Source organism: Lagopus muta, chromosome 1 (genome assembly GCF_023343835.1).
Source record: "Lagopus muta isolate bLagMut1 chromosome 1, bLagMut1 primary, whole genome shotgun sequence".
Taxonomy (NCBI): Eukaryota; Metazoa; Chordata; class Aves; order Galliformes; family Phasianidae; genus Lagopus; species Lagopus muta.
Window position 1 is genome coordinate 111,242,636 of NC_064433.1, and position 16,955 is coordinate 111,259,590.

The following is a 16,955-nucleotide window of genomic DNA, read 5'->3' on the forward strand; positions in this document are numbered from 1 at the left end:
CAAAAAATACGAATTGCAGTCAAGACAGAGTTTACTGATTCACTTAACTATAAGCACTTGTTAAATGCGGTGTGGTATCATAGTGAAATAACACCATGATTATCGTTTACAGAGTTTCACTAGTGCTTCAGCATCATTTTCAGAAAAATCAGCTCGTCTCTTCTTGCAGATCGCATATGTTTCAAATAAACTTTTGTAGAACAGACCTTTAAATCTGAAGACTAGGAGAAATGAGCATTGCAAGAAGCGCTTACTTCTGTTTTAGGTGTGGAATCTAAGTTTGCTGGAAACAAGTTATAGCGGCTTACAGAACAGATAGAACAGATGCTTTTTTTATTTTTATTTTTAAATTGACACTAGTTTCAAGCTACAATGCAACAGTTACAGAGAAAAGGAACTCAGCATAGGAAATTAAGGAGTTGCAGGACACCTGACACACAAACACAATACTAGACTCCAAAATACACAATCAAGACAGCTACCTAAAACCTCATAATACTCCTATTTCTGAACTGGCTGTCCCTACTCCTTTTCTAAATGAAGGAATAGTCATAAAAAAGAAATTCTTACCTTTTCATAGATTTTACTGATTTCCTCATTAGAACTGAACACAAGTTGAACTGACCCACAACCAGACGCCCAGACAATTTTTTGCACTGCCCTAATAACACAGATATCAGGTATATATTTTGAAGCCTGGAAGGGGAGTGAGAGAAGAGAGATTAAAAAATAAGCATGCATTTTATATGTACCACAGAATCTTAAATCATAACATTACAAACACCAAATGAAATTTAAATTTTGAGAACAAGCCATTGGCTAGTTCAGGGACGACTGAAACAAACGTTCCATCTTTTGCTTATACTTAAATGCTAAAAATTCCTGGAGTTGATAGAAACAAAAACAAACAAGCACCTAGAAGGCATACATCATAGAAAATAACATGACAAATATAAGTTATTTGACAGTTCGCCCCCTGACTTATTACTCCCTATTCTAGCTAATAGCTAGACAAACTAAAGCTTATCAAGTACCTGATTAATACATAAAGGGATTCCCTTGTTTTCAAGTTACACGGGATTTTAAGTGAGCAAGAATGCAGTTTACATATCTTATGGATGCAGAACCACTCTTCAATCCTTTGGACATAATCTGAGTTGATATACAGTAGTTTCTATTGATGTACATTAATCATGACACAAACAATTTCTGCCTAAGTATTACTGTCATTACATATAATCCGCATCACTTGAGTCTATATTCAAACTCAAACTGTCAAAACATTTAGCAATCTTTAATAACAGATAGCTCTGTTTCAAATTTTCCTTTTCTAACACTCATTTACTAATAAAATGAGACTCTAAAAGCTTAACAAATAAGCCAATCTTATTAAGAGACTTGAACATGCATTCTTGCTCTACGCATTCACAGTTGCTAGAAGATAGGTATTTCACCCTCGTCACAAGCAAAGCAATCATACCACAGCAGCATCATAAGGAAAAACTGTCACAGGAAAAAAAACGAATGTTTTCTGATTTAATCTCATTGCAGTTTTAAAATCATAAGCTGAAACTTTTTCTTTTTTTTTTTTAAACAGTGAAAGATTTTTTTCTGTGCTCTCTGGCAGATACAGAAACAATGCCAGATGCTTATTTTTTATTTTTAATCATGAGGTCAAGAGGGAAGTCTCTGACCACGAAAACAGAATACATATGAAATCTAGATCGATATCAGTTCCAATAATTTCAGAACATTAGATATTAATATCAACAATAATACTGTGTACACACATGTAAAAGACATCCAGTGTTTGTTTGCTCTGATGAGCCTTATCCACACTTCACCTCAAAAGAGACTTCTGTGGAATGACATCGGAGTTCAACTGGCCAATTTTTACACATAAAATCAACTATGGATGTTAAAACCACCACTAATGGAACACAGATGTCTCAGACAGTCTACTACAGTGTACTTTAGCCAGTACTCTTTCTTCACAAGAGTTGCTGTATGCTTTTCAGCATAAAGATGGTCATTTAAGATTGCTTTTATTTAGGTGTCTTACAAATGTTCTGAAGATAGCTTTGCAGAGATTCTATACCGTACTGAAAAATCAATATTCACTGCTTCCATACTGGAAACAGAAGCTTCTCAATTGATCTTGAAAATAGTTGTAGCAGATCTGATTTTAGCTTCTACTCAATTCAGCAAAATTTACAGATGTATTCACTAACATGACTCAATTCCAAATGGGGTTGGTCATACCATACAGTATCATACAGATGCTCTGTTTTTAAAGGACATTGCTTAACATTACTCAGCTCCACAGTCAAATTTCTCACTTGCATCATTAAAGGATTTTCAGCATTTAAAGATACACCGTTAGAGATTTCACACTTATCTTTCAGCATTTCTATTCATATTTAAAATTTCCTCCTGTTTTCTGTGTTTCTCCTCAAGAGAAGTAAATTACTTAGAAACCAAAGTGTAAAAGAAGATAAAAACAAGAAAATATCACAAAAATGCTCTTGGAAACAAACAAAATACCTGCAATAATTATAATTAACTTATTTAAAACCACTGCAATGTGTTTCTGAAGTTCTGGTGCAAGTGAAACAGTATTCACAATCCATTAAAAAACTTGTACAGAACCTATCTCACTTAAGCCTCTTCATGCCATTAGACTGTATTTCATAATTGCATATGGAACCTTCCCATGAAATACTTTTAAACAGTTTACAGCTTATTAACCGTGCAAACGGCACTTTAAGTTTTTATGGCATTATAGGAAGAAAATTACAAAGTTATAAATTTAAGCATTAAAAAAAACTGACTGGGGGAGAGGAGCAGAAGAAATAAACACAAAGGAATTCACTAACCTCATCAGATATTTGCTGTGCAAGACGTATTGCTACATTTCTTAGCATGCATTCTGAAGTTGGATTAGGAATGTTTTGTAGGGCATTTTGTAGCACCACTGCCTGGTCATGCGTAGCCTGGTTTATCTGTAAGAAAGGATTTCTTACTTCTTACACAGAAAAAAAAAGAAAAAAAGAAAGCAAAGTGATACGAAAATATAAACTTACTTAACATAATTTATTAGTAGTAGGCAAGATCGTGGATAAATACTTAGAGAAATTACAGACCAAGAAAAAAGAAACATTTTTGAATGAATACCATCACATATCAAGATTCACTGTACGTATGCCATAGTGTAAAATCATGAAGTTAGGAGGACTTGAAACTATTTCTATTCAGGGTTTGTCACTGGTCAGATTATTTCAAATTAACTGAATACTGTCAATTACAATACCTCCTTCTCTTTCTGTTGATGTATGGAAAGGTTTGTTAAGAAATGGATTTCACTCCAGATCATCTAATAGCATCTACACTGAACACAGTTCATTATAATTAAGTACCATTTTAAGCATTTGAGTTAAAAAAGAATTCAACGATGCTCTTAACTTGTCCTCTTTTTTACCATATTTTCACGGGACAAAGAGCAGCAAGAAAAGGTTTTATTCCTTCAGTATTGGTTCGGGCATGAAGCTTAGTCTGACTCTACAGTCTTGACCATTCAAACCTGAAAGGATTCCTTTTTTAATGCAAATTTGTTTGAAAAGACTGCTGTGGATAGAAGCTAACATTTTTCCTACAAAAGGGTTTATCCATTTTTCAGTTCAACTCCATTCAAAAAACCTCTCTCAGATGCTGCTCAGAAGACACACTACAAAGCTGGTCTGTAACACCTGGCACTGGTCATTTCCTTTGCTGTGTCAGCTTCACTAAAATACTTGACTCAGGGAACAAAATCACAGAAGTCCCACTGAAAACAGCAACAGTTGACAATTAGCTGTCAGAAGCAGGCTATAAAAGGATCGTGCATAATATGGGGCAACTCATGGATCTATGTACCAGAATACTATATTTAACTACCCTATTGATTCAACAACTTTCAACAGAAGAACAAAAATACTGCAATGCCTTTAACAGGCCCTAGTCATAGCAGCAGACTGAAAACAAGAAGACTGTAGACAGTCTTTGTTTCCTCACTCTCTTGAGTACTGCTAGAAAGCCAAAGCAGAGTTAAACTATACTACTTCTGATTTAGATACAATTTACAAATCCTACCTCCATCTCAAGGAGAAGCTTACTGGTTCTGCAGCAGTTAGGAATATCAAGACCCAAGTCCTTCAAAGAGGACAATGGTGAAAGCTGTGAGAACTTTGCAGCAAATCAGTTAATATTAAAGTTAGATGTCTGTAGCTCTATATAGTGAATATCAGCTGTCACAGACAAAAGTTTCAATCACATAAGTGGTCAGCATAAATGTGTTTTAAGACACTAAACTGATGCTGTGCCTCAACTGCCTTTTTAATCCGCAAAAAAAAAAAAATGGCAGTAAATTTTATTCATTTTAATAGATGAAGACTAGAATGGCAAACAAGCCTCTTCAAGGTGTCTCCAGTACATTCTCATGCAACATAAAAAATTCTTTACACCTCTTAACAGTCATCAAGATTTGATTTCTTTGAAAATGAATGAATCTGGTATCCTCCAACAGAGGCACATAACCGGAATAGGTATTTATTTTTCCAGATTTAAGGGGAAATTAATTCTCTGCTTCAAAGAGAAAACTTGCTAAATATTCTGGTATAAACTGCTCTAAAGCTTTGGGCTCTTTGCCAAAGGCATGTTCTAAGAGTGCAGAAATAAAATCTTGGCCTACAACATATCTGTTCAGATATAGAAAAATGTATGGACCATACTAAACGTGCACAAATTCTACTGCTTTAAACATATCATTGAGGTGATATGTCACCTTTGTCACTTGCCCTTTCCAATTCTAAGACGCCTTCGTGTAGGATACCTTTCTACTATAATCACTTAACTTTGCGACACACTTTAGCAGCCAAAAGAATCTGAGTTTATGTTAATGGTATAGACATATTTGAGAACTGGAAGATGCCTGTACTGGGAATCATACAAACTGCTGAAAAGCATATAAAAGGCCAGTCAGTCTCATGCCTGATTTTTCAGATTGAAAGAAACCAGGCTTTGCCTCACTAAGATTTGTGAGACATTATCCAAAAGTATCGGAAGTTTTTTGTACACACATTATTCAAAGAGACTGCCAATGGATGTGGATATATATTTGCTGCAGACAGTATACAAGACACTGATGTTTGCATCAAGGAAGATTTATATTACCGGTGAAATTGTACTTGTGCCTTCCACAACTGGTTGACAAGCTTCTGCCACAGCTCGAACATGGCCATATCCAATTGCTGTTAGCAATAACTTGGCTATTTTTAGAGCATTAAGGTAGGCACCCCTCCGAGTTTCCATATCTGCGTTTGGCAGGAAGTTATTTCGAGTCAGCATACTCAATACAAGAGGCAAACCACCACTTTTTAAGAAGTTGTACTGGAAGTCGCTGGCATCTTCTCCCAGAGGTGCACTGGCAGGCATTAACAAGGCATAAACTACCTGTAGAACAAGAGAGAGTTAATTAACAGAGATACATTTGTTTGAATGTAAGTGGTTAAACACAGACTATGCTGGAATATGACTGTACACCAGTTTACTACAGGCTTTCACAAGGTTACTGAAAAGATAGTTTAAAAAAAAAAAAAAAAAAAAAAAGGAGTTGAAGATTTTTATTTTTAAAGAAAAGCAAAGTATCACAAACCTCTGTTAGATACAGCACTTGTGAGGCAGAGGGACCAAAAAACAGAGAGTCAAGTGATGGACTAAGGCTGCTTTCTCCAAGTTTTGCGTGATCTAAACAAATAGCTCTTAGTTTCTCAACTGTAGTGTTATCTGCAATACAAAGAAAACTTATAAATATCTTGAAATGTAGCTATTTTAGAACAAGTCAGTACTGTTCACAATTAATAATATGAAAAAAATTCAGTATGCCAGAAAAGTTGCAAAAAACATGAATGACAGACAAGATCAGACTATGAAAGGTCGTGCAATGTTTATTTCCGTCACTAGACAGAAATTAGTACAACAAAACCTCTCAACATACAATGCTTCTCTCCCTTTTCACTGCACTGTGACATCAGATCCCACTGTCAACTGCAAGCATTTTTAGGATGTGAAATAACTAATTTAGGACATACATCTACAACCCCAGTTAGCATAAACGTAATGAATTAAAATACCCAATAAATTAGCAGAAAATATAAAATATTTCAACCATAATTTTTATGTAACAGGCAAGAAATGAAGTCATTAAAGTAAATGAAGAAATTAATTTTTACCTGGTGGCATGAGCTTCATAAGAACACGTGCTCCATCTCTAAGAGGTGGCATATTTAGGCTACTGCCCAAGTCTGCAACTTGCCAAAGAAAAGAAATGTATCGAGGATGCAGTGACATGATCTTAAAACAAGCAAATAAATAAATTAAAAAACAAATAAAAACACAACACATAAAAATCATTAGTTAAAGACAAATTGAGAAGAAAAAACATTTTAAAACCATCACTTCAGCATATGCTTACCACTCCGGGCAAACAGCTTTCGACTTCTGGGTTTGGACCATCGCTGTAGTGATTGCCATGGTTGCCCGGAGAACCAGTTGAAGAGTCAGAAGAACTATCGGGACTTGAGGGCATATTAGAATTTATCTGTGTAAGCTTAGCTGTAATTAGCTGCAAAACATAATCAGAATTTTAATGCAAAAATGGAAATTCTTCATTAAATAATCGTCTAACATAACATTAATGGCATGTTATAAGAATGAACAGAACTACTTCACCAGAATAAATGATTCCGTCCATGGTACTTTTTAAGTATTTAGAAAAGGCAAGCAATATCTTAACTTACATAAATATCAACTTGCAACACTTACCGTTTTATCTTTGAGATTCAATTGTCCGATTAATTTTCTATCATCTGCAGGATCCACCAGCTCCCCACCAATGAACAGCTCTACTTTTGTGTGCGCACTGTTGGCTTTGATGCGATTGAGAATACAACGCCGCACTTGGCCAATGGTGTCATTTGTGTGAGACCAAATATCCAAATCTTCCACCTGTCGGCCTTGGTTTGGAAAACGAACTACCAGTGTGATATGTTTTCCACGGAAAGCTCTACAAATAAACAAACCGGATAAAGTTCTTTTGACCTCACTAAGTTAATTTATTCCTTCTGCATTTTGTGCTTCAGATATTATGACAGCAAATCTGTACACACGATGGTATACTCCAGATAATTTTGTGAAGGTATCAGTAATTGTTCAAGCTTAACACACAAAGTAACTTTCAAGAAGTTGCAAAAGCACATTAAAATATGGTCATTTTATAGTCAGGTTAGAAACACTAATTGGAGCATATCAAGTCCTTTATAAAGGTTTTAGATCCTCTTTCTTGTTTGTAATTTCCTAATCAAAAGGAAATAAAATTCAAACTAGAAACTATGCTTTGTTCTTTTAGTAACAGTGCAGTTAACAGTAAAAATTTAAAAATACCAAGATTAGTATATACCACACTTAGTATGATAGGGCATCTGCTATTAAGTGTGTCTAGATAACCCCAAACAACAACGACAAAAAAGGCAAAAATTTCTTATAAGAGCTTCTTGCTAGCAAGACCTATGAAAAAAATTAGTCTAATCACATAAGCAGCCCGTACAGACAAGATGCATCTGCAATAAACAACAGAACACGTATTTTATCTAATCAATGTATGCAACAACAACGCTGTAGGAGAAATACAATCTCTGTCACAGCAGAAAGAAGCAGGATCTCTTAATTTTCTTGTCAAGAAATGTATTCAAAGTAAGAAGGGGGACAACAAACCCTCACCATTACTAAAATTACATTGACCACATCTTAAATCTGAGTCAATCTCAGTGTATTCCTTAAGACTTTTTGAGAATTTCTTCCCCCATGCAGCATACACTAACAGTGGAACAATGAAGCAGCCCTCTCTTCTGCTTTCCTGTCCAATGACATGAATTGTTTGTGAAAATATCTACACAACATCAGATTAAATCACTTCCCTCTTTGTTGCACAAAAGATGGAGTTAGGGAAGGAATGTATATATTTTACAAGTATATGTAATGTATATATTTTAAAAGTGCCATTCTGCTCTCCCTCATTTAATGGGAATATTTCATTTAGTGTCTCTAAATTTAAGCTTGCAAAGCAAGATCAGCATCTCTAAACAACTGTGGAAGTGTAAGATACATGTTTACAACATATTTTTTGTATGAAAAGACTATGAAAACAATGAGGCTTCTTAAGAACTTAAAGAAAGGTACTGCTTTTGTGTTAACTATTTGAAAAATAAATGCACTGTAAGCAATTGAGCCACAAGGTAAATACTGTGAGGTATATACACAAGGTATATACTAGAACAAAATACTAGAAACCACATTAGTCTCAGGCCCCTTATTCCCTTAATGCATAGCAGAGCGTCTGTATTTTCATGATCCTTCAAGTATTCGTTTTTAAACTACAGATCAGAATTTCGTACAAAGATAACAGAATTTTGAAATTCTGTAAATACACCCCATGAACAGAAACCCTTCAGAACATAAAGTCCTGAAGATGTTCATAATATTTTAGCTAAGAGAACACAAATTATAATAGTCCATTTTCACACGTACCTTGACATAGGTAGAATAGTTCTTTCTTCATGGTAGTCACTGTCACATTCATTTATATATTCTCTTAAAACAGTCAACACTCTCACCATTCGTATTGCTTCTTGTCTTGCACAATTAATACTATCTTTATCTCCATCCAACACACATAATGTATCATAGGAGGCTTTGAGACGATCAAAACAGGACTGGATGAAGTCTTCATGAATCACTACCTAATGACATAAAAATTGTCATAATTACAAGAAATGCTGAAAAACCTGGATAATCAAATCATAAGTAAAAAACCAGGTAAGTAGCTCTATAGAATTGTTTTATTCCGTGTTAAAATAAGCTCCCATTGATGATGCACTCTAACTTCATATGCACTTCAAAATCTTGCACAGGCCATTGGTAGCTCTTAGCGTAGAGTGCAAATCTGCCCTTCAATAGAAAAAGTGGAAGTCTGTACAGAGAAATAACTAAATTGGACTCTTTTCCTTCTGCTTGATTCCTAACACAGCATCAACTTGCATCTGCCCTAGACTGACACACAACCTGTTGTAACATTGAAGATCTGCAAAAATTTCCAGGTGAGAGAAAAACATTTCTACTGCAGACTACATTACATCATAGTCATGGCAGTAAACCCAATCCACTATTCACTTTCCTTGGCAACAATTCAGGAGCAGAGGAGTTACCAGCACACTGAAGCACAGTACTCGCATTTACGTTAAGCAAAACCAACATTTCCTACAAATGTTTGATGTAATCACTTGCAGATGGACAGATCTATGCATGCCTACCAGTTTTCAGCCACTACAGCAAGATGCAGCTCTCATGGCTGTAAGCACACCACCTACAGCAGCTGTATTCAATCTATGAGACTGGCAGCACTGAAGACTATATAAGAAGTTCTTTTATTTTTTGAGGACAAATCATGAGATTTTTAAGAAATACAACTGGCAGGCTACCAACTGGAGATTGTCTGGACAATATTCCCCCACAAACTCATGAAATCCCAACACCGTGCCTCCCCTCACCTATCAGAAACTCATTTTCTCTTCTCTCTATCCATTGAAATCTCTCCCAGCAAATACTAATAGAGGGAGGAAATATCTGATTTGTTAGAGTTCAGCTTGACAATTATATGGGACACTGTGATCCTTTGAAAGGGACAAAATATAAAAATATTAGACTAGCTTGTTACAACACTCAACATATCTAGCTAACAAACATGTTGGTGCTCTTAATTCTGTATCTGACCAGAATCTGACAGCTGGACTCCTGAGTATACTTTTTCAAACATGGAAACTATTCCCTGATTTCAAACTTTCCAGTATAAAAATACTGCACTGAATTTTACTACTTTTTTTTTTCCCTACCATATTATAATGCATATTATAATCTTACCTGATTAACTTGTAACCGTGGACCAAGGTTAGTATAGATCTCTTTAAGAAGATCAATTGCTCTATTTGCAATGTCATCGTTTCCCTGAATCACAACCTAGCACAGTAAAAAAACAAACCAACCAACCAAGTATTAGAACATGATACAACTTTCTGGTGTAAAATTTAAAAGCAAAATGACTACATACATTCACACAACAGTAGTCTAACTCATAAGACTTACATATGGTTAAAATTCTTAGTTATACATAACCAATATAAATTATGAATAACTGTGTAAGAGTCAAAATTAAGAAATTAGTACTTTAAGGGAGTTCAGAACAAAAGCTAATATTTCTACAAACAGAATGAAAGTAGACTTCAAATATTCGTGTTCACACACTTTCATTTTCACTTGTTTCAGAGAACAAAACAACTTGTTAAAATAATAGCCTTCAAGTCTGTCTTCAAGTAACATACATTTGGCTCCATTTAAATGAGCTAGATTTGCAAACTCTGTTAGCATTCCTTGAGGATACGTGGGCATTTAAAATACAATAATAACAGCATTATAAAACAGAAGTTCTTGAATGCTTAAACAAATTACATTAAAGATGAATAAAACACCAGAATTTTCAAGTATCTTAGATGGCTAGGGCTGGGTGGTTGGAATGTAAGGATCTGAGTTGTCCTTTTTACCTGATAATCTAAGTTTTCATTACTATTCATCAGGTCAGAATGGATACTGAAAACAGACCCTACAGGGGGCCTCTACAGGATATTGGTCTGAAGTGTCACGAGTTCCCATGCTGCCAAACAGTTGGGCAGAGCCAAGTAAGTTGATTTCCACAACTAATATATGTTGTCATTATGTCTAGCATTACATATGCATTATGTGCACAAGCACTTTGCACAAACTTACTTGTAAGAAAATATCTACTTTGGTTTTGACTGTTACAATGATGATTATGATGATTAAAAAACCTACATGTTCAACAAGCCACAGCCAAAATTATTGAAGATTCTTGCTTTATGAACAGCACGTTGTTTGAAACACAGCCACGATAATCATACCACATGCTACTGTGGGTTCTATGCAGCTCTTCAATATTACGAAGTCTGAAAACAACTAAGCACCAAATTTCTGTTTTTCACTCCTAGATTTGGCAAGTTTCAGAAAGCTTTTACACAAATATTACAGTGCTTCTATTGAAAAGCTATAACCATCTTTAGGTAAAAGGTTGTGGATACAAGAGAGAATCAAACCAGGCATCACTCAGACTAATCTGGAATCATTCCAGTTTACCATATTAGAAGGAACAATGAAGCACATAAAATGAAGTGAAGGTCTGTGGGGTGAATTATAGAGGGGGGAAAGAGACCTACAGAAAATTCACCAGGAATGACCCTTTCTTCCTAAACAGCATAGGCAAGTTTTTCATCTCATGCGTATACACAAACTCTCAAGTTCACTGAGCAGCCTGCAAAGCCACGGATTTACTTACCTTCTAGAAATACAGGAGACTATGCCCACGTGTTTAATTTGAAAAATAAGTTTTCTGTAATTTAAGTCAGTAACTAACATATATTTTCAAGAATGTGTAGTTTATTAAAGAAAACAAGACTGAAAAAGACTTCAACTGTTAATCTTTCAGATGTTTCCTCCAATTAACTTACCCTCCAAAGGTAGTCTAATCCTATTAATTCCAGATCATCCATCATATAGGCTCGTCTCTTTGCTACTAGCTTTCCTTCTCGACAGTTCACAGCTTTGAAGAAACGTTCAAAACATTTCATTCCATTTTCTGTTAATAGGGAAGGATCCAGCTGAAGCACATTATTTTCAAAGAAGTCCTTATTAATGTCAGGGTCTAAGTCTGGTTCATCCCCCATTAGTTTGGAATACCATTTAAAACAGGCTTCGCGATCACAAAGATAAACAGCATTTTCAGCTAAACACTTCCATATTTGCTTCGCCTGAGGGGCACAGAGCCACAGCTGACCATCCTTCAATAAAAATCTTGAGCAAAACAAAGAGACAATTAACAGCACTGTCTAATCGGCATCTGGACTTACAATTCAATAAGAAATACAAGGAACAAGTTGAATATGTATCTTATACAAACACAACAACAACAGTCAGTCATGAAAATACGATAATGAAAACTTTATATCATCAGCCCTCTCATTGTAGTCCCATGATTTCTTAGCAAAAGTCTGCAGGCATCAAAACATTACATTCCAATTAAAATTAGAGAGAAATATTTTTACAGAAAAATACCAGGTGTTTTATACATACTATATAAAAATGCTCATCTCCTAAGATAAACAATTCAGTTTAAAAGTCAGGTCACATAATAAGAAATTGAATTATTTCTACAGTCATCAGCAAAATCACAAAAGGATGCACCGATTACATTGAGCAGAACTAGGAGCAGAAATCAAAAGTAAAAAACACTAGTCTTAAGTTTTTCCTTTGTGTTAAATTATTATTAAAGAACCACTAAAAATTTTAATTAGGAAAGTTAGTACTAAGAATGTTACAGGAAAAACACAGGATAATCAATGTTCTTCAGAATCTTTTTTTTTTTTTTGACTTGATCTTTTTTATTTAAAAGAAAACAGGGACTACCTTATGACATCACTTTTCAGAAACTGCTACCTACATATTTTCCATTTGAAATGCCATGGGACATTATTAATTCTTTTCAATCAAGAACTAAAAAGTGAACAGTGAACTTAAGATAATCTTTTTTTTTTAAACCAATTAAGAGCGATGAACAAATCAAGTGATAAATAAATCAAGTTGGCTATGTGTATATTACTGTATAACTTAAGTGGTTGTTTAGCACTTCATTTTAATTCGCAGAAATTACTCTGTAAAGTTTTAAAATATTTTTTAAAATGCCCTTAAAAATAAGTTTAAAACATATTGCAACTTGACAGTTCATATAATTTTGCTTGCCTGAACATAAGAACAGAGTAAAAACAAGTTGCAAGAATGCCTGCAAAGTATCAACAGACTGCAGCTCTGTCACAAGCAGAGATCCTCTGCTTTTTATTTCATTCAAACAGCTGAAATTAAAAAGTAATTCAAGTAATTGTTGTCTATTCCTCCTAAGACTAACAACCTATCAGCACATGTCAGTTTATGACTATGGCCTTAAATTTGGTGTCATACAACAAATATGGAATGGACACATCTTCTATGAACTATTTAAAGTTTTCAGGTGCATTATCCTAATATGTGTGTAACTGCATACATATACACACTGTACTCAATTCAGTAGGGTTCTGGACACAGAAATATCCCATAGAAATCTTACAGTACAATTAAAGTCTTGAATTACATAGATGCTAATAAATTTTAATTCTTATACTAGAAAATTGCAAGAAAACAAAAAACCACACTTAGAACATTATTGCATCTGAGTTTTGAAAGACAAGAGAAACAGCTACCATCACTTTCTTTCAAGTATGTGAAATACTCCTAGAGAAGTCAAGAAAATGATCAAGTTAAAACTAACCGTAAGAAATTAAGTCGCTCCTGTACTTCTTGCACATGACTGTATCTGCTTCCTGGTCTTACAGTTTGCGGATCATATTCACCATGCTCTGCAAATATAAAAATCTTATCAGACAACACATGCTAAGAAGACACGCAGACTCTGAAAGACAGAACATATTTGAAGACTTCATGGCCTGAACACAATCAAAACCTAATGTATTTTCAGGAAGGAGTAAGAAAGTCATTTTCAGAAACCTGCTAACAGTTAATATACGTTCTAATTGAAAATGGGCACAGGAAAAGATTGCTGAGAATTATCAACAAATTCTTAAGGGCAGATGCATGTGCTCCTCATTCAGAATAATTAAAGTATTACAGAATAACTAAGAATCCGCATTCAACTTACATTTTACCCTGCTTAAACACATTTTCTTTGGGAAATATGTCAATTAAAGTAAAAGCACACGATTCATATTATCCAGTTTTTTTTTATTATTTTTATTTTTATTTTTTTTTTTTCCCTAAAGATGTTCTAGTTTCACTACAGAACATCTTTTCCATAGCTTGTTTTACACTGCTAGGGGCTTTGCTCCCCAGAGATAACCACAACTCCAGCTCTTTAATTCTTTTCTAAGTAGCTATACGCATGAGAACACACAGAAGAAGTAATTGTATGATGTTTACTTACTATAAAGCTTGCAAGGATAAAAACAGATCCCTGTGGATACTGACAAATTGAAAACAGAAGCTGCACAATGTGAAATAATACATAAAACTTTTTATCTGCAATTTGTCAAATCTCAGAGTAATGTTTAGCAAACAGCTGTTTGCTTCATACAAACAAGTCCGTGTTTTGATTTTTTCCTTTATGGGAGCTGAAGGCTAGGTATCTCTCTACTTGTTAATATAATCACGTTCTTTAATTCCTCATACAAACTGAAGAGGACAGCTACATCAAGGAGCCAGTTATATTTCCAAACATGAGTACCCTGATTGAGATTTACTGTTGAAATACTACTGCATACAGACGTTACCTTCAGAAGTAGAACTTAGATACATTACACCAATTCAAATTCAGAAAAAAATATTCCTTCTGTTCAGCAGCTCAGATAATAATTGCTACTCGTAAATTAGATATCAATGGACTTCTGTACATTTTTAAATCCTTCAGAACAGGAAGCACTTTGTTATATATAAAAACAAAAAGACACCAAGTCTAACATCTGAAGTGCATCATATGTGTTTCAAAATAAACAGAAAGTAACTGTCATAAATACAACACTACATACAATATACAAAAGGTACATTAAAAATGAAAAAAGGAAATCAGAAGATTTCCAGTACTTAAGTGATAATGACTAAAAATGTGAAAACATTACGTCCACCTTCAAAACCCTAATGAAGTGAGCGTAAATGAGTAATTACAGAAACCGTGAAAAAACACAACAAAATAAAGCATATAAAACTAGCAAATAAAAAATATTCATTAGAAAAAAGAAATAATTAAGGCAATTAAGAAATTAAAGAACAACTATGGAAGTTGCAGAGAAATTAAAATTACCTGAAGTGCCAGCTAAACTATTCCTATTGGAGGGGAGAATGAATGTCTGGGCTTTTTTTTTTTCCCCTGATGAACGTAGGTTAATTCACAGAAAAGTGCCAAGTGTGGCAGGGATTGAAGAATTCAAGTATTAAAGATTGCCCCAAGTCAATGTGCAAGTGCTTAAGAATATTGAAAAATGCTGAACTACAAAAAAAAAATTCAGTCTCTACAACTATCCTCCACTCTCAGCTTCTCTCTCAATTTGCTTCCTACACCACACACCTCACAGGGAGTCCAATCACAATCTCCTTACAAATTTTCTCCACATAGAAGAGCAAAGGAACAACCAGTAAAACTACAGATCAAAAAAAATGTTTGAAAATTTAAATATAATTAGGCACAAACACATATGGATGATCACATAGTAAAATTTATATAAATAATTACGTTTCATTCACACAGCTGGATTTTGTTTTTTCAATTTTTTTTTTTTTAGAAAACAAGATGAAGAATTGGCAATTCATCCAACTTTTGAGAAGGTCTTTAATAAATAGTCAAGATGGAACTGTGAGCTAAGATGTAACTCATCACTGAGCAAAAAGCAGAAGAAATTGAGAAAAAAAAACGGAGGTGGCAAGTTTCACATCTTATGCTTCTATACAATGCTTAGAGTTCAACAGACTGAAACATGACCTAGAAAAAAGGTGAGCAGGAAAAGGAGGGCAATCAAGAAACTCAAAGAAGTATAAATGGAGAAAATCTAATCTATTGAAATAAATTAAATTATGTCAAGTCTGGTGTTCGCAAAGTTTATGACAAACAAATTTCAAGTATTTAGAATTAAGATCTTCTATCATTCATATATCAACTCAGCGTCTGAACAGCATTGTTTGTCACCAAGATAATATTAACCAGCGCAAAAGAAAACTGAAAGTGTCTACATTAAGAAGAGATAGAATAAGCAGAGACACATAAAATTAATGATATAACATATGGTTACTTAAAAAAAACAACATAACAATGCCCTTTTTCAGGATAATAATATAATACCAGTCACCTTAGCTCACAGAGGACTGTCAACTTCTCCCCAACTCTTCAGAGTTGGGGGAAGGAGCAAGTTCAGTATAAAGACAGCAGAAAAAGAATCACAGAACAGCCTGAGCTGGAAGGGACCTTAAAGATAATCTAGTTCCAACCATGCTGCCACAGGCAGGGAACAGCTCTCACTAGATCAGGCTGCCCAAAGCCCTGTCCAGTCTAGCCTTGAACATCTCCCTCTGAGGATGAGGCATTCATAGCTTACAGGAAAAAAGAAAAAAAAAATATTACTGTTCCTCTGTTTTTGCACTTTGTTGCAAATGGGAAGAAGTTCTGCAGCAGCTTCATCTCAATTTAATTGCTTTTTGAGTACATACCAGTTATACTCCACACGTTTTTAATTCCTGCTGTGCTAGAGATAATTAAATTACTACTTCATTAAGAGTCACAGCGTGTGCGAAGAATGAGGTGGGTGGAGCAGGAAAATGGGATGTGCTGTTTGGCCGAAGAAAAAAAGACTGCAAAATACTAGCTTAAATTTTCTGCCAAAGTCGTTGACCATTTGATAGGTAAATGTTGTCAAAAATGACCTTTTCATTTCAGAGTTAAAAATTGAAGTTAATGGATGACAGTTCATTTTTGAATAACATGTGTAGGCTATTTTTGGACAAACACAAAATTGCACTGGAATATAGTTGTTGATTACATTTCCTTCATAACTCTAAGGTTGAACCCTAGATTTTCATCGCTGGCCAAAGCCAAAGAAAATTGAGTTATCCACATAGTTAAGAGACAGAAACTCATTATAAATATAACTGTTTTTACATCACTTTTGCATACCTTAACAGTTTACAGTAGTTATACAGAATAACATATATTG

General features: G+C 34.5%; 1 protein-coding gene across 2 annotated transcripts in view; it reads right to left on the reverse strand.

The window, feature by feature from the left end:
* Positions 1 to 16,955, reverse strand: part of USP9X (ubiquitin specific peptidase 9 X-linked) — a 98,907-nt gene that overhangs the window by 31,608 nt on the left and 50,344 nt on the right. For both annotated transcript variants that reach the window (XM_048937615.1, XM_048937608.1), the window contains exons 15-25: positions 13,514 to 13,601; positions 11,664 to 12,006; positions 10,009 to 10,104; positions 8,620 to 8,831; positions 6,859 to 7,099; positions 6,509 to 6,658; positions 6,267 to 6,387; positions 5,690 to 5,820; positions 5,209 to 5,487; positions 2,877 to 3,002; positions 571 to 696 (exon numbers count right to left, since the gene is read on the reverse strand). In XM_048937615.1, coding sequence (XP_048793572.1) covers positions 571 to 696; positions 2,877 to 3,002; positions 5,209 to 5,487; positions 5,690 to 5,820; positions 6,267 to 6,387; positions 6,509 to 6,658; positions 6,859 to 7,099; positions 8,620 to 8,831; positions 10,009 to 10,104; positions 11,664 to 12,006; positions 13,514 to 13,601 — 1,913 coding nt within the window. The remainder of the gene's footprint in view (positions 1 to 570; positions 697 to 2,876; positions 3,003 to 5,208; positions 5,488 to 5,689; positions 5,821 to 6,266; positions 6,388 to 6,508; positions 6,659 to 6,858; positions 7,100 to 8,619; positions 8,832 to 10,008; positions 10,105 to 11,663; positions 12,007 to 13,513; positions 13,602 to 16,955) is intronic.